Source organism: Geospiza fortis, unplaced genomic scaffold (genome assembly GCF_000277835.1).
Source record: "Geospiza fortis unplaced genomic scaffold, GeoFor_1.0 scaffold173, whole genome shotgun sequence".
NCBI classification, from domain to species: Eukaryota; Metazoa; Chordata; class Aves; order Passeriformes; family Thraupidae; genus Geospiza; species Geospiza fortis.
This window is the reverse complement of record NW_005054334.1, coordinates 2,545,408-2,567,191: the sequence shown is the minus strand read 5'-3', so window position 1 is coordinate 2,567,191 and position 21,784 is coordinate 2,545,408. Positions and strand designations below refer to the sequence as shown.

Sequence of the window (21,784 nt, the reverse complement as noted above, 5' to 3'; positions counted from 1 at the left end):
CTCACTCTGTGAGCTTTGGGAGCCGCTGGCACAGCACACCCACACCATGCCCTGTTTAACACGTCCCCGTACGGCACCAGGCAGAGGAGCGCTGTCACCCCCATTTTACAGGGTGGGACTCTGAGGCAGAGAGAAGTGGTTTTAACAGCACGCCTGTGGCAGAGCAAAAACTGAATCTTGTCCTCTTATGTTCCCAGTTAGCGCATTAATGACCTAAATTCTGCATCCTTTCCCCATCCATCGCCCAGAGGAGCTAGGAGGCATTGGAGGAGAGGGTGTGGTAGCACAGGCAAACAGTCAGCGTCCAAACCCACAACACTCTGTGCCGAGCACAGACAAAGCAGGGGCTAAAGTGGCACCAACACTGCCCTCATGAACACCAGTAGGGTTGATCCAGGGAGGGGAATCAACCTGGCACATCATACAAGCCTGTGGAGTAGGGCAGCTCCTCAATGTCACAGCATTTTAAGCAAGCCAAGGCTGGACACTCCAATGGCCAAGTACCCTGCGGAGCCAGGTCAGCAAAGCCTGTGGGACACTGAGCATCAGGAGCAGATTTTCAAAGAACCTGCATATCCCCTCAGCCTTCCTCAGTGGCTGAACCTCTAACCAGCTATCCCACGCAAGTCCATAGAAAAGACAGCCTGCACCAGATGCAGCATCTTTCCCAGGCAGCTCAATTCTTTACATAGGAATTAATCAGCCTCAAATTCAGCAAGAAACAGAGCGGGGGAGAGGGAGAAAAAAGGAAGCAGGGAAAGGATGTCACACAGTGAGGGGGTTTCCAGATGCACTGCGTCTTCCCTCCCTGGCTGATTCCAACTGGGAGGCTCCGGCTGTGTGCCAGGAACATCACCTGGGAGGTGTATGCAGGTTCTGCCTGCTCCCCCAGCATGTACAGGCAGGAGGAACTCAGTGTTCAGGATCTGCTGGGTGAGGAACTGAAATCTGAAGCTGGAGACCTCCCCAGTGCCCCAGAGTGTGCCAGTGTTCACATGCACTGTACAGCAGTGACAGCAGCCAAAGGACCAGGATGAGGAGCTGCTCATCTGTCACAGGCAGATGGCCCCAGGCAGCCCCAAGGCAGGGAAAGGACCCCCTTCAGGCTGTATCTGCCTGCCTCATAGGGATTTTAGTGGGCAAGTAGCAGGGTGGAAGTGTGCCAAGGCAATTTACTTGGCTATGAAGCTTTTCTTCCAGAAGAGCCATGGCTGAGAAGCACTTTTTGAAGAAGGTAACTGGATTGGGGATGGGTGATTAATAACCTTTCATAACCCACAGTTTTAGTGTGGGAATAGTATGTCAGAGCTACACAGAGAGGCTTTGTTCCTACTTTCTTCTCCTATTACTTACCTCGTAATGCACACACACACTCCTCTCTGCTGTCTCCAGTGTCTTCATGCAAGCTCTTCAAATGAGTAGCTAAATGCAATAGGGACCTTGGAGGCATCAGACACAAGCCAGATGGATGCAGAAGAAGCCAAACTTGGGGGTAGACCTAAAGGAACCCACCTACCTGCCTTCCATTTACTCAGATATTTACTCAGGACTGCCTCCCAAAGCATCCCAAACGTTAATCCATCAAGGGTTGGCCTCAAGAAGCAACTCAGGGAAAAACCTTTGAGCTTGGTCCTTCTTCCATATGTTCACAAATGTCTGAAAGTTCATTCAAATCCATCTGGAATAGACCTTCCAGGACATGACTTGGGGACCTGACATGGTGACTGAGGTCTCAGCCTCGGTAGGTTTGGTCTGGAAGAGCTCTCTTGCTCTTCCCAGAGGCAACAACCTCAAGTGTGGTGGCTTCATATTCCCCTTGCCCTTGACACCCAGCTGGTCCAGAAGCTGGGGTCAGGGTCAGGGTGGCAGGAGGCTTACCCAGGCTGCCACAGCATTTGTCACTTTTCAGACTCGGGCTCCAAATGCTTCTGCTGATGGATCAGGGAGCCTGAGCCCCCTTGCTGGTTGACATCTGGTGAGGAGGCCCACAGGATCACCATGCCTACCCACACGCCTCTTGCAGACAATGTATTTCTCCTTTCTGGACAGACTGTGTCCATCAGTTCTGTGTTAATGGCCAGTCAGTGCAAGTGTCCAGAGGGAAATGGAATGGAAGGTAGGAGAGAACATTTGTGGGAACCTCAAGAGACATAATGAAATTGTCTTTCACATGGGCAACCCTGTATGAGAATGGACAACCTGATCATTTGAGATACTAATTAATCAGTGGTCATGGTGAAAATTATGATGTGGCTTGAGGAGTACCTCTCTGGAGTGGTACTCCTGATGTCAAGAGGAGATATGAGTGATGAAAACAAGAGCCTGGTAGACATCCCAGCTAACAAAAGACCTGGAAGATGTCACTGGCCCCTTGTTGGGGTGGTCTTGTCCGTCATGGAGTGTGTGGAAAAGGGTGCCCCATGACTGAAACTGGCAGAAGGCCCTGTACATACACCAGCCTGATGGAACTGTGTCCAGCCCAGCTTCCCTCGCTTATGGTGGAAGATTTTACTCCCCCAGCACCAGGGTGTTTTGCTGTTGAGCTGCATACACACACTTGCACCGAGCTTCTTGTTGCCTCAGTCTGTAAGAGATCACAAGAGCAGGCCTGACAACGGTATGCAGAAACAAGCAGTCATATGGAGAAAGTAGATTAAGGGCTTTTGTTCTAACACCGGACTAGAACAAAAGGATGGAATTAGAGGGCAGTGAATTCACAGCTGAGAGGAACAAATACTTTGGCAACCCGCACCTAAGCATCCTGCCCTGATCCCCTCACTGCTGGGATCCAGGGAGGCCATGCCAGGGGAAACACTGAGGTCCGATGCTGTAACTCACAGTTGTGCCTGTGATGCTGAGGAAGGGGACGCTGACACCTGTACTTTGCCCAAAGCTCGGCTCCCATTCCCATCCCCCCTCCCTCCACGCAGGCAGTGCTCTCCTCTCGGAGCGAGGCGTGCTGGGCTAGGTGGCATCAGGCTGGATCCTGACAGCAAATCCCACATTCCTGTGCAAATACACGTGCGAGTGTGCAAGGAGAGGCCCCGGGCATTTCCCGGGTGTGCACACCTGAGTGGGCATGCTGCCTGGGAGGAAGGCAGGCGGGCACAAAAGGTGATGCAGAGGGCAGCTGTTCCTGCAAGGCAGGTTTTGGTGTTCTCATTTGTTCTTTTTCTCTCTTGTTCCCTAGGGAATTTTAAAGGTCTGTGTAAGCAAATCGATCACTTCCCTGAGGATGCAGATTATGAAGCCGATACAGCAGAATATTTCCTCCGTAAGTCCGCAGGCTATTTTTGCAATGGCTCGGGTGCCTTTTGTTTCTGAACCCAGGGTGGTGGAGACACTGGGACCTGTGAGGCTCAGTGGAAACCTCAGAACCTCGTCACCCCCTAAAAATTACTCCACTCTCACTTCCCAGGGGCTCTGCCCATGAGACAGTGCAAATTCGAACTCACAGAAACAACCAATGGCATCTTTTTTGTTAGCAGCAATTAATTATGATATAAAATCAGAGTCTTAATTCAAATCCACTGAAAAGCTGCTGATTGAGCCTAAGGTCAGACTGGCCTAGCTGGGGCAGTGTGTGTGTGTGAGTGTGCATGTCCTCCTACAGCAGAGAAAGTTTCTATTTCCTTATCTGATACTCTGGTGGCACCAGACTTAAGAAATTAGCTGGATTTTGTCTGAGGAGCTCTTATTGCTGTCTTCACCTTTCCCCAAACACTGCTTCCCTACAGAGGCTGCAGATTTGATCTTTGCTGGTTTTAGTGATGGGAGCAGGCATCAGGAATAAGGACAGCCAGAGCCCTTTGAAGGAAAGACCTGGTGCTCACCCAGAGCCCCTAGGAGAGGTGCTGAACCTTAGGCACAAGGCATGTCTGTAATGAAACCTAGCCCAAGCTCCAAGTCCAGCCTGAGATGTGTGAGTGAAGCTCACACCGCTTTGCGCAGCAGCACCCTGGCCAGCAGGACAGATCCACATCATGCACTGCCCTGTCCCGGTTGCCCTCCCCAGCCAGCATTTCCACCCACCCCAGAGGCAGGTGCTTACTCTTCCTTTAACACAGCTGAACAGGGAACACTCCTTTTAGATCTCCACCTTGCTATCCTGCCCTCTCTCCAAAGCCCGATGTCTTTTGACATCATGAGATCTTCTCCCAACGGAAATTTGAGATAAGTGCTTTTGACCTTCCAAGGTTAATCATCAGAGGCTTCCAAAGACCGGGAGTCTTTCAGAATAGCTCCTTGTCATCCGGGTGTGCTCCAAGCCAGATGTGGAAACCCAGCCCTGCGGCAGGGATGAGGGAGATAATTTCGGATCTGTGAGGCTCATTTGTATGTGAAAAGAGGCAGATCTTATGCTGCTTCCTCTTGGTTTCTCAAACAGTCCTTCATCCACTGTAAATTGTAAATAACTGAGGGAGATTGCTTTTTTCAGCTGCTTTTCTGCAGCACTGGTCTCCTAATTGCTGCATGGCCCCTGAACAGCAGAGCTGAACACTGAGGTTTGATCAGGTTTGGCACAGGGATGCCAAAGGTTTGCAGGCTGCCTCCGAGGGCAAATCACCCTTTGCAGAGCTGCTTGGGAGCAAGGAAACTGCTTGCAGCATCAATTGCACTTCAGAAAAGAGAGTTTGGGGAAGGGGCCAAACATCACAAGAAGGACGGGTTTGTTCCCTCAGAGAGAACAAGATCTGAAGACAAAAATTGGCCCAATGTCAGGACCTGACAGTGTCCCCAGGGTAGAGCCCTTTTTAAGAAAGAACCAGGTTCAAAGAGGGATTTGGCAAGTCAATAAAGGATGATTCGGGTAATTCCTGAGGGAACTGGGATTTCTGCTGGCTTAGACCTGCCTGGAGAAGGACCCCACTGAACAGCTTCTTCCCAGAACTTCTGTCAAACCAGAGTCCCTGGGTGCTCTGCATGGGCAATGCCGGCAGTACCATCAGGAACAGCTAGGAAGTTGTTTATCTGTATCAGAGTAGGCAATTCCCTCATGCCCCAGGGGACCAGGACAGTGATGGAGCAGTGTCCATAGCCTGGCTAGAAGGGTTTAGCCATTACTTTTGCCAGCCATCCACATAAGGTGTGTTAGGATTTTTGAAATCAAATGCCTGTTATCAGAGAGGAAGCAGAAGCATCCTGTGTTTCCTTGCTAGCAGACACAGATGACTTTAGGGAGCATATGCCACCAGCCCCTTTTCTTTAGGCCACAGGCTCTGGAGCCAGGAAGGTTGGATGATATTTTTCTCCTCTCTTGCTGGCATGGTCCTCCTGGAAGGCTGAGGAAGACTGCTGTCCTTCTCCATCACATGACACCTGCAGCTTCCCATGTCAGTCAGCAACTTTGTGTTCTCCCCACAGACGTGAATTTCAGAATTAAGGCACAGATAAAACTGATGTAGTCAGGACCAGGTTGCAGGACTGACCAAGCATCCCCCTAGAAAGCCTCTCAACAGTGGGTGTCTGCTTGACGTTTGCTTCCTGCCATTTAAGCTTCCCATCGTCAAATGCCACCTTGTTTTCCAGAAGCTATTAAGATGGTTATTACTGTTATCCTGTTCCCTGAAACACAGCCAGGCAGAGCTGGAAAGCAAGCAAGAGAGGTTTTTCCCTGCCTTCTGCATTCCCCATGCACAAGCAGCGGGCTAGGTCCCCCCTCAAAGCACTGATTGCTTGAGCCTAGCAGGATCCAAAGGCCAACAGGGTCTTTGAAATGGGGTCTCTGCTCACTTAGGGAAAAGTCCTGCATTTGCTTCACTGGGTTCATTCTTGCAGGCAAGGAAGGATTAGCTTTCATCCCCCCTTCCAGATCTTTGCTCCACAAGCAAGAATTGCACCATCCCGTCTGATACCTTTCTTTATCAAGCAAGGCTTCATTTCACACTCTAACAGCTTATTTTCTCTTGTGAAGGGAGGAGAGAAGGCCTTCCTAGTTAAAAAAAAAAAAAGGAATATTCTCAACGCAGACTCAGGCAGAGCGCTGGCTCCCACCGAGCCGCCCACGAGCGGGGTGTGCGTGTGTGCCTGTGTGTGTGGGTGTGCGTACACACAGACGTGGCCTTTCGCTGCAGGAACACGAGTCAGGCCCCCCAGAAGCTTTGGGGTATGTTTTGCATGCACATACAAGCATATACGTGCATCTGTGCATCTATGCCATTGCCCTCTGCTGGCTGAGCTCTTCCCATATCGACCGATGGAGAGTGTGCGTGTGTGGGAGCTGGCACATCCAAACCATCACTGCCCTCTGGAAGCAGCCCAGTCATTTAATCACTAGGTTAAGCCCCGCATTTCAGCACACAGGGCTGGGACTGTTTCTTCTCAGTCCTCACTGCAGCTGCAGAGCAGTGCATGGCACCATGAGCTCCTTCTCAGCCCTAAAAAAAAAAATCTCCTTGAGATGCTCATGCCCTTTTGGGAGGATTCGAGATTGAGCAGCTCTGCAGGAAGCATTTGGGTTGCTGTTCTTTGAAGTGCAGGCTTGAGCAGCAGAGCCCTGCAGAAGGAGAAGCTGAATGGTGCCTGGGCTCCCCCTCCAGCCCACAGTCCCCCCAAAAGCAGAGGAAAAAACAGTGTGAGGGGGCACAGACAATGCAGCCCAGCCACCAGCCCCACAGCCCCCTCTGCCTCTCAGTGCTGAACCACCAGCTTTGTGGCAGCAGCAGTGGCCAGGGCATGGGAGAGTTGCTTTGGACCACTCTCTTTTTCTGACACACTTTGTTTCTCTCTCCTTCCCTCCCTCCATCCCCCAATGCCTTTATCTCTCCTTAAAATACTCCCCTACTGCACATTGCCCTCTGTCTCTCCCCTTCACCCCCACCCACTAAATGCGCGTGTCCCCCTCACTCCGGTGCCATTTCCATGCCCCTTTTTCCTCTCTCTCACACCTGTGTTGTTCTTTCTGCCCTGCCCTCCCTCTCTCCTCTGCAGGGGCTGTTAGAGCCTCTAGTATTTTCCCGATCCTGAGTGTGATTCTGCTTTTCATGGGTGGACTCTGCATTGCAGCCAGCGAGTTCTACAAAACCCGACACAACATCATCCTTAGTGCCGGCATCTTCTTCGTGTCTGCAGGTAAAGGGGTGCACAGGGCCTGATGCCCCAGGGATGGGCTCCAGGGCTTGGGGGGCTGCCCAGCCAGGACATTGGGGTACAGTTGCCTAGGCAGGAGTGTGTGCATTTCCCAGCCCTGATAAGTCTTATTTGGGCTGAAAGCAGCCTCTCCATCCTGCCTGCTCACCCAGCAAAGGCAGGCAGGCAGAGGCTTTCCTCCTGCCTGGGAGCTGATGGAGGAAGAGTTTCCCTAACATCTGACATCTCTCAGGGACCAGGAGTGCGGTCCAGGGAAGTGGCAGGCACATGAGGAGGGTTTTGCCTGAGTTTCCCAAGGCAAACTGCCCATCCAGGAGGGGATTCAACCCCTCAGCCCCACCACTGCCATGTGTGACCTTCCTGACATCTCCTTCTCTCTCCCCTGCTGGACGGCTTGCAGGTCTGAGTAATATAATTGGCATCATCGTATACATATCAGCCAACGCTGGAGACCCCTCCAAGAGTGACTCCAAGAAGAACAGCTACTCCTACGGCTGGTCCTTCTATTTCGGGGCCCTGTCCTTCATTATAGCCGAGATGGTGGGAGTGCTGGCTGTCCACATGTTCATAGACCGGCACAAACAGCTGCGTGCCAACGCTCGTGCCACGGACTACCTCCAGTCCTCTGCCATCACCCGCATCCCCAGCTACCGGTACCGCTATCAGAGACGCAGTCGCTCCAGCTCCCGCTCCACCGAGCCTTCACACTCCAGGGATGCCTCTCCCGTCGGGATCAAAGGGTTCAACACCCTGCCATCAACAGAGATCTCGATGTACACCCTGACTAGGGACCCGCTGAAGGCAAGCACCACCCCCACCGCCACCTACAACTCCGACAGGGATAACAGTTTCCTCCAGGTTCACAACTGTATCCAGAAAGAGAACAAGGACTCTATCCACACCAACACAGGGGGGTGGGGAAGGAGGAGGTGGAAGCGCCCCTTGGTGGAGTGGGGACCTTCCCAATGCAAAAAAAAAAAAAAAATCCACAAAAAAAAACCAACAAAAGCAAACAAAAAACTGACAAAAAAAACAAAACAACAACAACGAAGGAACAAGCAGATAAGCAGACAAACAAGCGAGTGAACAAAAAAAACAAACAAACGAAAAGGAAACATGAGGAAAGAGACAACAGTGAAAAAAAATTCTTAAAAAAAAAAAGCAAAAGAAAAAAGAAAAAAAAAGAAAATCCTTAAAACTGAAAGAGATTTAAAAAATAGAAATAAATTTAAAAGAAAATGCATGATTTCCCATGTACCATTATTTTAACATTTAATAAAAACAGATTAAAAAAATAAAAGGGAACCAAGAAATAACAAATGACAATAAATCAAGTGGGAGGAAGAGGAGGAGGAGGCAGCTTTTTTAATTTTGGGAGGTTTTATTCTTTTATTTTATGGTTTGTTTCCCACTTACCTTTAACCCAGCACAGGCTTCTTGGGGAACAGGGGATGGGGGTTCGGCTGCCAGTGACTTCGGTGTCCTTGGGCCAGTTATGGAGGATCCTGGGTGCCGGAGTTAGCCATGACCCACTCTGTTCCCCCGAGACCCATGGGGATCCACTCCATTCCCCTGGGATCCGTGGGGATCCGCTCGTCCTCCACAGATCCACAGGGGTTTAAAGTGACCCCAGGGAGTGCAGGAGCTGATGCTAAGTCACCCTCCACAGTGTCCCCAGGGGAGTCCCCACTTCCCCAGCCCTGGGGACCCTGGGGTTAATGGTGACAGTGCAAAAAACAAACAGACACAGTAAATAAAGACACACACACAGAGAGACAAAAAAAAAGGACAAAAGAGGTTTCTTAAAAAATAAAGTGGCAATTTTTTAATAAAATAACAGCTATAAATAAATGTAAATATAATAAGTGGATTTACTTGCAAGAAGAACAGATAGTATTTTTTCTTTTAATTTTTGTTTTCTTCAGCTTTAAACTGTGAAAAAAAAAAGAGGCAGCAGGGAGCTGTGTGGGAGGCACAGGCAGAGGGTGGGGGGGGCTGGCGGAGGGCAGCTGGGGCTCCCATCCTTTCAGGGTGATGATGCTGTGGGGGGGACACACATGGGATGCTGTGGGAGGGACAGCACTCGCGCACACGTGTGCCCATGCTCACACACTCTTGCCCTGGTGGGCGCTTGCTCTCCTGTGAATGCTCCAGAGGCTCCCCAGGGTGGCCACGCACCCCTCAAATCTGCCCAGATTCCCCATGGGTCGCATCAGCGGGGCTGCAGCCATGCAGGGGTTACGGTGAGGCCGCCCAGCCACCCCCGGAACCGCTCCCGTCCTGGCCTGGGCACAGTGAGCACACCCCGAGCAAAGCCGGCCACAGGCTGCCCGGCCTCCATCCGTGCCCCTGCCAGTGCCCACGGCAGAGCCCCCGAGCCGTGCCGGAGAGGTGCCAGGCCAGCGGGTGTCCCCACGCCCGCCGCGCTGAGCCCTCCTCCTCCTCCTGGGGTCACCCACTGCCGTGGTGCCCTCCACAGCAGCAAGGCAAGGCCAGCTGGGTCCCCCCGCCACCCCGGGCCCCTGGCCTGGCTGCCGCCCCGTCCCTTCCTGGCACCCCTCAGGGAGGGAAGGGGGCACCGGGGTGCCAGCTTTCCTTTCCATGCAGCTCCCTCCACGAGAGCCGCTGCCGATGGAGGCGGCAGGGGAGGTGGCACAGGGGTGATGGGGTGCCCCTGTGACACCCACAGACAGCGGCCAACCCCGGGCGAGGACAGGAGGACAGGAGCCCTTTGGGGCTGCCCCCCGAGAGCAGAAGCGCCCGGGGCAGGCACAAAGCCGAGAGTTTGCAGGATGGGGCCGCTGAGCCCTTCGGCAGCTCAGACCCACTTTTCGACTTTTTTTCCGTCCCCTTTCCTGCTGCTCCAGTTTTAGGAGCTGCGCAGTCCCCGCTCCAGGTCCCAGCGGGGGGTCTGCTCTAAAGCAGCCAGGTCCTCCCCGCGCCCCCGACCCGCTGCTGCTCCATCCCCCCTTCCCCGCTCTGGGGCAGGGCGGGGGGCAGCAGAGGGACGGGGTCACCCCCAGAAACGGCAGCACGGGGCAAGAGGCGGAAGCGAGCGCCTCGGCTGGCTGTTCAGACCCCCCCCCACTAATGACATCCCCTCCCGTGGCCCCCCACCCCTTTCAGAACGATTCACAGGGGATATCCACCCCCTCCAATGCCCCCCGAGGAATAAGTCAAAGCCAGTTCCCCGGATTCCAGCGTAGAGGGAAGGTGGCGTTGGGGTTTCCATCCCCACCCAACACTGCTCGGAGCTGGGGAGCATTCACAGGGCTGAGCGCGCCCCGGGGCCAGGAGGGAACGGGAGAGTGCGGGAGGGCGCCGGGAGAGCGTGGGCAGGAGGCAAGGGCAAGGGCTGGAAGGGAAGAATTTTCCCCAGGGTGTTGCTCATGTCCAGCTCAAACCAGTACAAGAAACCAACCTCCATTTCCTTTATTTCGTGGGTTTTTTTCAGACTGTTAAAAAGAAAAAAATTTTAAAAAGAGAAAATGACAAAAAAAAATCCTGGTACATGAAATAAAGATTTTTTTTTTATAACTTGGTCCTCGTTTATGTGGATTTACTGGGGGAGATTTCTAGTGCCGGAAGAGTACCTCAAAACCCAGCAAGAGAATGTACTGCTGGGGACAATTTCATCCTCATTGGAAATTCAGAGGATGGGCTTGCTTCAAGATAGTCTTTGAGATACAGGAATGGATGAGGCAAGAGAAGAGTGTTTTGCCAAAATTTTTTATTTTAAGCAAGTGTGGGTAAACTCAAGTCATACATGGGCTTTCTCTGCTGCCCTCCAAAACACCTGCTCCAGCCTCTCTTTAGCTTCCAGCATCTCCCCTCCTGTTCCATTCTTCCTGGGGTGAGGATACCACAAAGGCTGACGCTCCAATTCCTACTGGAAACTGGAAACTGGAAAAGTGGCTTTTGTGGCAAGCCGAGAATTGCCAGCAAGGTCAGAATTCATACACACTGGAGGGCTCAAAAAGGAAAAAGAAAGTGACTCCAGCATTGTTTTGGGGTTTTGTTCAGCCACTCATGGCAATTTCCTCAGTAGCTGGGTTGGCAGTGAGTGCCTGGTAGAAATGCTCAGGTAGGAGCTTGGAGAGGGGGAATAACTTACAGCTGGAGATGCAGACCCAGGTAAGGTGGCAGCAGAGCAGGGAGGCGAGATCCCCACAAAGGGGACTAGGCACATCCCCTCACCTCCCACTCACCATTGGCAGCAAGGGTGTCACCAATGAGCTTCCCTTTACCCTGCACTGGGCTCTCACTCTTCCTTGAGACCCTCTGTGCCTTTCTGAAGCAGACCAGAATCCCCATCAGACTCCGTGACCGCTGGCTCAGAGCGATGACGTGGAAGGACAGCCACCTGAGTGACAAAGCTTCTCTGTGTGTGACCCACAGCAGACAAGTGAGCCCTCGAGCTGAATGAGCAGGTCAGAGCAGGGCAGTTAATTTGGCAGCAGCAAGGAAGGCACAGCTGGCTCCAGGAGTCCCAGCAGGCGCTGCTGGCTCACAGTGTGATCACAGCACTGCAGTTCTCCCCGCTGGCCCTCACACATGCTGATACCTGTGCTCAGCATCTCTACCCCCTGGCCAGCACCGTGGGTCCCCACTCTGGCCCTCCCTGCATCCCCTCTAGCACAAGCTCCTCCAGCTCATCCCCCTTCTTTGGTAGCACCTAACACCCACACCAGCATTCCAGCTGGCAGGACGCTCCACTGCCAAGGTATTGGGGGCACCCGCCGACCCATTTCTGCTCCTCCTCCAGGGACCCTTCCCAGCAGCGTCCTCACCAAGAAGGAGGGCACAGGGAGGGGAGAGGCAGCAAAGCAGGCCAGGAGCCTGTCTGGGGGACACCAGGGAGCTCCCGGCCCCACCACATGCACATCTAGGAGGCACCTGTCTTCCCACCCCGTCTAGTGCACAGACCCCAAAACTTTCTCACCTCCTCCTCATCTCCTTGCCTGGTTCTGAAGCCTCCCCCCATGCTGAGTGCATGGGTGGGATAAGCTGAAGGAACCTCCCTGCATATCCTCCATCCACCCTGTGATGTTTCCAATCCTGGCCTGCTTCAGAGCTTGGGGCAAGAGTGTGCTGCTCCCTTATCCTCCTCAGTGCCAGTGAGGCAGTGGGGAGATGTGGCTACACTTCCCACACAATATCCTGCCTGGAGTGAAGGGGGTGCACAGCTCGCCCCCTCCACACAACTCCATGAGGGGCGCACTTCCTCATAGGGTGCAGAGGCTTCTCCCCTTCTCTGTCTGGGACGAGGCAGCAAAGCAGCTCTGGCCTGAAATGAGGTGTGGGGAATTCTCTTCAGACTGTGCCAGCCTCCATGCCATAATAATTAGTACTAATATTCAGCATTTATACAGCACTTTTCATGTTCAAAGCACTTTGCAAACATTAACTAATTAATGTCATATTAAGTGATGTCTTAGAGGGGCAGCATCGAAAGCAAACGACTTGTGCGTGGGCAGAAGCTCTCATTCCCCATCTCTCCCCAGGCACGTTAACACTTAGGTAGGTGAGAGACCCTAATATGTTTTCCTGCTCCCCTCCTAGTTCTCAGTGCTCCTCATTCCATGTGCTTGCCTCTCCCACTGCTGACTGTGTGCTCTAGCAGGCCCTGAGTATGCCAGGGGTGAGCAGGGCACCAGGGTCCTCTCCTCCACAGCACTGAGCCACTGAGGCCTCGTGACTGAGAGGTCAGTTAAAATATTTGGGTTGGAAAAGTTCCTGCCCCAGTCCCAAGCCTCGGCAGTGGGGAAGGAGAGACAGCAGGCCCTTTGCACCACAGCCAGAATGAAGATGGAGCAGGCAGAGTCTGGTCTGATGCCTTCAGCCAGGTCCCTGTCATGCCCCAGCCTCATGACCTCTTTGGGGCCAATGGTCATTCCCTGCTTTCAGGTGCCAGAGGAATGCAGTGTCTGGCCCTGCACAGGGATGATTTTGGACAGTGCCCCTCCAAACCTGAGGACACACTCTCAAATGCTGGCCAGGAATGGGTAGAAGGCAGGCAGGGCATCTGCCAGAGAGAGTGCTGCCCTACTCAGACAGAGTAATTTGCAAGGATGGCTCTGGCAAAGGATCTGAACTCCAGAGGGCCTGCAGTGCCCAAGGGATGCTGGCCTGCACTGGCAGCGGTGCCAGGTCTTCTATCCCATGAAGGCACAGCATGGCTGGAGAGGGGGCTCCCTTTGGGGGATGGTGTGGGGCAAGGGAGCACTTGCTGCTGAGTAATGCCCAGGCCCTCACGTGTGCGGGTCTGCTGTCAACATGTGCTTGCTGCCCCTCTGCTGCCTCTCTCATATGGACCACAGCCAGAGCTGGCTGCATTTTGCTTCACTGGGAGACACTCTGAGATCTCCTCATGTGGGGAAACCCAAATACTTGGCTATTAAATTAACATCGGGCATTTAACTGCATCATTCAAATGGTTTAAACACCCAGGAGTGGTAATTAGTAATTATGGTTTGGTGAGGGAGGATATTAAGTCCCAGGTATGGAGCCCAGTCTTTTTCTCCGCAGATAATTTTTAGTGCCAGATGACTACAGAGAGAGGCCAAGCGTCAGACACGCAAGCCTGCTGTCTTGCTTGTGTGTGAGGGCTGCCACAGGGGAAGGAGACAGCCACACAGCTCGCCTTTCAAAAGCCAAGCACCGAGGCCAAGGACACAGAAAAGTTTGAGAAGCAGAGCTGATGGAGGAGGAGGGTCTGTGAAGAGGTACAGTCAACATAACTAAAGCTGCTAGGTGAGCAAGGATGGCAAAGGACAGGCTATCTGAATGGCCTGCAAGTATCCCCAAAGGTAGAGGTGAGTCCAGACATTTTGGCATCTCCTTCCCAGGTGCCTTCCAGCTGCTGGGGCTTTCTCCCCTCTTCTCCCCAGGCTCTTCTGAACACCTTCTGGAGAGACAGAAAGAAGAGGCAACAGTTCTGGTAAGAGTGCCAGTTTTGGAAAGAGCGGCAGATGGAAGATAAAATTTGAGTAGGACCTATGCAGATTAAGCAGATGTAAATTAAATGCCACCAGCCTGAGTTTTACCTCCAAGAGTGGGGAACAAGTCACCCCTCACAGTAAGCTAAGCCATGGAGCTGGACCACACATGAGTTGCTGTGCAGTGTGCAGCTCCTCACCCAGGCAGGGCATTTACAGAACTTCTGATCAAGCCAAGCATACCTGTACCACAGTTTGCCGGCTCCACAGAGCTCCAGAGTAGCTGTGCAACCAAGATGCCCCATGGAGATGAGAAACTCCCCTCCAGCCCGAGAGAGGGAACAGGGTCCTGCCACCAGACATGGCCATAAAAAGACCTTTAGCTGGGGATCTGTGCCCACAAGGGTAGGGAGGACCTCTGTGATGTCCCAGTGTCCATGGTGCCTACACCTTACTAAAGCCATCCACCACTGGCCCGTAGAGAGGCGCTGAGGACCTGCCAGAGCTGGGAGCCACACTGAGGACCCTGCCAGAGGATCCAGGACACCCCAATGGGCCATGCTGTTTCCCACAACTGCAGCAGCAAAAATTGGGTGACTGCCTCCATCTTCCTGGCTGCAAATCCCAGCTTTGACCTGGCTCTGGCAGAGCCAACACAGACGTGAACCATTCTGGCAGAGTGTTGTCACTTGTGCCAATTTTACACCGTGGAGAGGAGTAACGTGCGAATGACGCCAAACCCCGCTGGCCTCGTTTCGCCTGCCCTTTATTGAAACCTCCAGGCCTTGCACCCTGGGCTCGGAGCGACGAGGGTGCCAGGACTGATGTACGCCACGAGGGCCGGGCCCGGGCGAGCTCGGCATCCTCTGCAGCGGTCAGCTGCTGACATTGCGGAGCGCCCGCAGTGGAGGAGCCGGCTGGCCGGCACCCGCGGCTTCAGCAAAGGGGTCAAGATACACGGCTGTGGGCTGAGTCCCAGAAACAGATCCACAAGGGCAAAGTACCGAGCTTGGGAAAGGGTTTTCTCTGCTGCTGCTCCTCCTGCTGCTCCTGATCCCCTCGGGGATGGAAAAAACAAGGGACTTTGCTCTCTAGGGACCTGTCAATCAGAATCTGCCAGCACCGTTTAATTTGCTGCATTTATGCCTGCCAGGAGCGCCGGCCGGGCCGCCTGTTCCTGAGCAGGCAGTGCCATCCCGTGGGACGAGCTCGGCACAGCAGCGGAGCCTCACAGCCGCACTGTGCGGGAGCTGCAGCAGCCCCACAGCTTCCAGGGAAGATGCAGGGCTGGGACCCTTGCCCGGTGTCCCCCTGGCGCGCAGAAGTGGCCAGCGGACTTTTCCACTCTTCCTCACTACCTGCTTTCCCTCATTCCCCCGCTCCTGACAGCATCTCAGAGGGGACACAGGGACATAATTTACTTGGGGGTTCAGCTTAGACCCACCCATGATGGGCTCCAGCCAGCACAGGGGCAGGTATTATTTTAAGAAGGCAGGGCAGACAAAAAAGCTCTTACTGTGAGCTTGGTGTGGCCATGAGGTTGGAGGCAGCATGGCCCAGGAAGCTGCTTATCATCAGCAAGTCCCCCCACTCCTCCTACTCTAAAATCTGCAGCTCTGACTGGTGCCTAGCTAGGGATCATCTAGGAGTGTTTAATGGGGTAATACTTCATGCATGCAGAGAAAAGAGTAATTCCACAAAGCATTTCCAAGGCCAGGGAGCCCCATGGCTGCCCCACATCTCCTTCTGCCCTTGCTACTCTCCCTCGAATATCTGGTGCTGCTTGTGGATCCTTTGGGGAAAAAGGGGTGAAGGGAAGGCTCTTTCCCAGCCCAAACCCCTTCCCATCCCCTACAGCAGGGGCCAAGTGCAAAGCCTGGGCCTGACCTTGGGAGTCAGCTGTGACCTTGGGAAGTGCCTGATCCAGAAGAACAGGCTGCAGACAGGGAAAAGGAGAGAAAGAAAGACCTTGGACTGCTGCAGTGGGAGCTTTCTGGAGCAAGGCTGAGAGTGCGCATCCATCCCAGCTGCCTCGGGGTACCTGCCGCCCGATGGGGGACATACGCAGCACAGCTTTGCCAGAAGGGACAAAAGCACCCGGCTGACTCCTCCAAAGACAGAAGAGAGCAGATGGCGCTGAAATCTGCTCAAGAGGAGAGGAAGGAATGGCCCCAAGGCTCCGTACTCCCTGTACCCTCCGCACTCCCTGTACCCCGAGAGGCACATTTGTCCGCGGCCAAGCGTGTCGGCCAGCCCTGTCTATGACTTACCAAGGAGCAGAGAAGGGAATGGCTACCATGGACTTGCTGGGCTGCTGCTTATCCCTTGCTGCCTTTCTCTTTTGTGGGGACCTTCCTGACAGTCCCTGGGAAGGGAACAGTATGTTATACATAGGTAGCATCTGCTTTTGGCTCCTTATTGCCTTGAAAGTAGGTCTTGTGCAAATAGGGTTCGACTGTGTTTCCTAGCAGAAATTGCTTGCACTCTTTTTCTGCCTCCTGATATTCTGCTTAGACCTCTTTTCCTGGCTGGCATAAACATTAAGCCTTCCAGAGAAGAGACCAGCCAGGCAAGAGCACTTGCGCAGCATGTTCAGCCCCAGAAGATTCTGATTTTTCATGGAAGTTACTCTAACACTGATGATGTTGAAGGAAATAAACATGAGTGCTTCTGTGCTGGGCAAGGGCCCTTGTAAAGAAAACCCATGTTGCCCATAGCTCTGCTCACATTAGATCCTTCTGAGGGCAGCATATGACTCAGGCACTGGATAATCACAGGGCATGGAGTGGGGCTCCAGCAGGTGAAAAGCAAACTGCTAACTCAGTGGTGAGAAGGCATTGTGTGCCTTCCAGCACCCAGGGCCACATCCTCCTCCCTGCTGTAGGTCTGGCTGGATCTATGCAGCATTTCCCAGCAGCAGCAGCAGCCTCTGTTGACACGGTTCCCCATCACCATAGCTTGTATCTCCTTCAGTCAGGCAGGGAATGTTGTCCCTCCCTGCACAGCATGGAGGTGACAAGCTCCCACTGCAGAAGCTCACTGGTGTGGCCTAGAAAACAGCCACAGAGCAGGGATTTGCAGCTGAGCCTATGGACTCCAAAGCTCATACCCCAGCCACTGCACCAGCCTTCCTCTCCTTATGCAGGCTTGGAGCCAGCAGGGACGCTGCTGGCGCCAGCTGCTCTAATTGAGCTTTGTAGAATAAACTTGTGGAATTAGCCTGTTGGCTGCTAGGATAAAATCCAGCACTGAGTGCAGATCAAAGGAGACAATCTTGCTGACAGTTTGAGGGGAGGCAGCAGGCCCTGGGCTCCTTCTGCAGCTCTGGAAAGGGCAGTGCTCAGCAGCCAAGGGTGAGGATGCAGCATGACACACACACTGCCTCTTCGGCAATTCATGTGGTCCAGACCCTGGTGGTCAAAGCTTGGGGAGGTCTGACACTGGTGGCAAAAATAGTCAAAACCAGGCAAGAGACAGCACTAATTCACAGAAAGACAATTTTTGGATACACCAAATTTTGTGGTTTTTCCTGATAGCATGGAAGGATCAGACAGTGCAAGGTCAGGCTCTGAGCCAGCCTACAGAAGCAGTGTGGTTTAAGAAGGGGAAATCTGTCCTTGCTCAGTTTCTGTCTGTCTGTGAGGACAAGACAATCCAGTCCAGCAGCCAGGGAGAGCTCAGCACAGCAGGAGGAGGAAGAGGGGAAAAGCCTCACACTGAAAGCACTATCTGCTCCCAAGAACAATAAACTCAGCACATTCTTTGTGTGGACCTTACCGGACAGCCAGGGCTGGTCTGAACACACACAGCAAATCTGCCAGGTGCCACCTGCTCCCAGCCCCGTCAGATTGCACAGGCAGCAAATTAAAAATCAGATTCACTGCATATACACAGTAATACTGTTTCATGGCCATTTTTCCAGGGTTCCTGAAAATCCAATCAAGAATTTTCCTGGAAATCCAACCAAGAATTTCCTTGACAAAGCTGGTGAGCAACCACCAGATGAGAGGACAGGTTTATAGTTCAGCAACCAGGACAACAGCAAGAGGAATGAAGCTCTTGCAAAGGAGGCCAAGCATTGCAGCAAATAACCTGGCCTGAGAGAACAGCAGGCTGAGGAGGCAGCTAAAAGTGCCACAGCAAAGATGGGATGCAAAGGGGAGGGCCAGGGAATGAAGGAGGGCTTCCCATCCTGCGAACATCGGTCCGGGGCATGAGCCAGTTCATACATGGCCAAAATTGTTTACAACAAAAGCCCTGGAGCCAGCAGTAAGCTCTGCTGCTTTAAAGATGATGACAATGACAGCGGAAGAGGAACCTGACCTGAGGAGGTGTGTGTGAACATCAGGGTTCCCTGCAGTGGGAAGGTGTTAAGGCTCACGACTATTTCCCTTGGTTTCTGAGTTTGTCAAGAAGCACGGGGCAGTGGAGACTAAGCATATGGCACAGGCATACGGTGTGTTTGGTCTCTAGTGAGGAACAGGAACCCAACTGTCTATTTGTGATGCATTTCTTATAAGAATGAGAAAAAGAACTACTGGAAAATGGTGCTTTAATGGGAACATTAGTCTTCCAATCCTCAGCTGCCTCTTTGATTGGAAGTACCATCATACAAGCTGGAAAGCAACCCATCTTAAGGCTTTCCAAAGCTTTTTCAAGGCAGAGGTGATGTATTTTCTAGGAAAGGCTCCTAACAGGTTGGGTGCTTGAACATGCTTTCCTTCACTTAAACCTGACAAGCCCCTTGTAACTCGGCCTGAGCTGTGTATTATCCTCTCTCTGCAGGAGGAGGCTGCTCAATGCAGCGCCAGCTCATGGGGTCACAGCTCTCCAGCGAGCCCCAAACTGCAGAGGAGATGGATGGCAGAGAAGGTTTTGGACTGGAACATCTAAGGTGCTGGAATGAGCCCCTCTTTTATGGGCCTGCTAACACCAGCACAGAGCCCAAAGCCAGAGAAGTGGGAGACAAGAACAGAGAAACAGATGGGAGCAATTTATCCTGGCTGTTCTCATGAGCATCTTCCAGGGAAGAGTGATTAGTCTTATTAACTGATTAAATGATTAATTAACTGATGAACTGAAATTATGGATCAAGGATCAAATGATTGCAAGACAAGCGTATTTGGAGCACTTTTCCAGGAAGCAATGTATTTCACGTGTCTTTCATGAAAACCAGAGGCCAGGAGGGGAACTGTTTGCAGCAGCAGCAGCAGAGTGTGGGGTCAGCAGGACAGCAGCAGAGGCACATGGAGCTGTGGGGCCCCAGCAGGACATGGGAGGTGCAGTGCCTGGTGTGAAGTGGGAAGTGGGAAATGAGACAGACCTGCTTCCTCTCCTAGGAAATGTGACCTGACATAGGCTGAGAAAGTTGGTTCTGTTCACCCTTGAGAAGAGAAGGTCTCATGGAGATCTCATAGCAACCTTCCAGTATCTGAAGAGGGACTACCAGGAAGCCAGAGAGGGATTCTTCATCAGGAGCTGTACTGATAGGACAAAGACTAATGGCTACAAATTGAAACAGGGACATTTAGGCTGGATATTAGAAAGAAATTGTTTACTGAGAGGGTGACAAGACACTGGAACAGGTTGCTCAGGGAAGTTGTGGATGCCTCAGTCGTGGCAGTCTTCAAGGCCAGGTTGGATAAGGCCTTGGGCAATCTGGTCTAGTGGGGAGGTGTCCCTGCCCATGGCAAGGGTGGTTGAGACTAGAGGACCTTTATGGTTCCTTCCAACGCTTAACACTCTATGATTCTAAATGTGGCAGAAAATCACCCCTGCTTAAGACTGGATTATTTTTTTCATAGAACTCTTCTTCTCCTCACTAAGAAAATGGGAGGTTCGATTCATGCCCAGGGGAGTGTTTATCCCAGTGGCACCAGCCACTCCCTATGCATGCCATCTACTCCAACCCACACCTATATCCAACTGTGTCACCAGAAAAGGAAATTTGATGGGCTGAAGCCAAGCTGCACATGATCTGCCATCTCTGGTAGACGGCAGCAGCACTACATTCTCTGCATGCACCTCGCGCAGGCCCAGGAATGAAGAGGAAATGGAGGAAAGCATAGGATTTTGTTTTATCAGTCTATTTCTCTTCATTCTTAAGTCTATTTCTCTCTTTGGAACGTCTTCCTCTTTTCCTCACCATCTCCTAAATTGTGTCCCTCTGAGCCCACAAAGCCAGCTTGGGGGGACAAGGGACAGGCACTGTGGAGCTGGCATCCCACTGAGCCACTGCAAGTGACAAGCGAGGCAGTTCCAGCTCTAATGATGTTTGTCTCCAAAAAGGCTATTTAGGTGAGACAGTTACAAATTGTATTTTATAAACTGTATTTCTCTAAGTGGATTCTTTTTTTTTTGCTAGCGGGAAGAGGCACTTTAATAATCCCACTTCTGATTAATGGCAGGGTGTCTTGTCAAAGCAAAGACTGCTGCAGCTTCGGTTCTTTCTCAAGGAGGAATCACAAGTGGAAAATAAAGAAGAAAATCCACAACCTCTCTGCCTGGAAAATATTGATCTAGACTCTTCCTAGGTAAAAGATACTCAGTAAAATTCTCTAAAGAGTTTTTTAGCCTGTGAGCTGAAGAGATTTGTAAACCAGATCCTGCTCTTTTTAGGGGTAGAGAAAATTTCAATCACTCTGGCATGAGAACATTTGGGATTCAATGATTTATTGTCCTCATTTCCTGAGAAGAAATACTAACCCAATTACAGAAACAGGGACCCAAGGCACTGCTGTATTAAATCACTGGTTCATGGTCTTCTAGAGAGGCTGTAGGGCTGAATGTAACTTCCAGCCCTAGGTCTGCCTTCCAGCAGGTCCAGGGAAGCCATCAGGGACAATGGGAAAGCTCAAATATCACACTGTGAACACAGCAAGGGCACCTGCAGTTCCCATTCTTCACCCACCTTTAACTCCCAAAGTCAAGTGGTTTTTGTAATACCCTATAAAAACAAAATGTTGGTTGAATGATCATACAACTACAGCCTGAAAAGTACCTGATTTTCCACAGCATCATTGCAGAGTTTGGAACACATTTTTATTTTGTGTGTGTGAGAAAATGAAGAGGCACACCATTAAGTCATGTTTCCTGTCCTAGCATGTGACTTTATTGACATATTTCTTGTCCAGAGTCCTGTAAGTCTGTTCTCTATCAAAGTCATCTCTTAACCTCTATCTCCATTTTTATCTGGGAAAACAGGAATTTACCAGACCTCACAGTAACTCCATCATATGTATGTACAGCAAACTTTACCAGATGGGAACTGCACATTAATAGTTGAAATCTGTATTTGACTAAGCTGAGGATCAATATTTTTCCAATACATGATTTGTAAATTAAGTTGAACTTGAGTTTTTCTAAAGGGAAAAAAAAAACCCCAAAACAAAATGGCAAGTCATTGACATCAAAACCATTCTCAACAGGCATTTGCCTACCATAGGGCTGGATACCTCTGCCAAGAGAAGTTCCACAGTTCCAGGAAGTTTAGCCATCATTAGCACTGAATATGTTTCTGACCTCACCATTGTCTGAGCTGCTGTGCTCTGCTGAGCCTTCAGCACACACAGAAAGCCAAGTTTTCCTCCTCTTCATAACATCTGGGTACAAAGTTAATGGCTTTTGTCGCACATCACCCCCAGCTTTTACACTTAAAAGCCAAATTCAAGTATTTTAATCAACAGAGTAAATTTACACTATCCTTAACATCACTCTCCTTCCACTCCTGCATATTTTTTGTCTATTAAGTGGCAGTT

General features: G+C 51.7%; 1 protein-coding gene across 1 annotated transcript in view; it reads left to right on the top strand.

Moving 5' to 3' along the window:
* Positions 1–21,784, top strand: part of CACNG2 (calcium voltage-gated channel auxiliary subunit gamma 2) — a 66,528-nt gene that overhangs the window by 43,858 nt on the left and 886 nt on the right. Inside the window, exons 2-5 of the mRNA XM_014307347.2 lie at positions 3,191–3,274; positions 6,931–7,071; positions 7,490–8,003; positions 17,950–18,014. Of these exons, the coding sequence (XP_014162822.1) occupies positions 3,191–3,274; positions 6,931–7,071; positions 7,490–8,003; positions 17,950–18,014 (804 nt within the window). The remainder of the gene's footprint in view (positions 1–3,190; positions 3,275–6,930; positions 7,072–7,489; positions 8,004–17,949; positions 18,015–21,784) is intronic.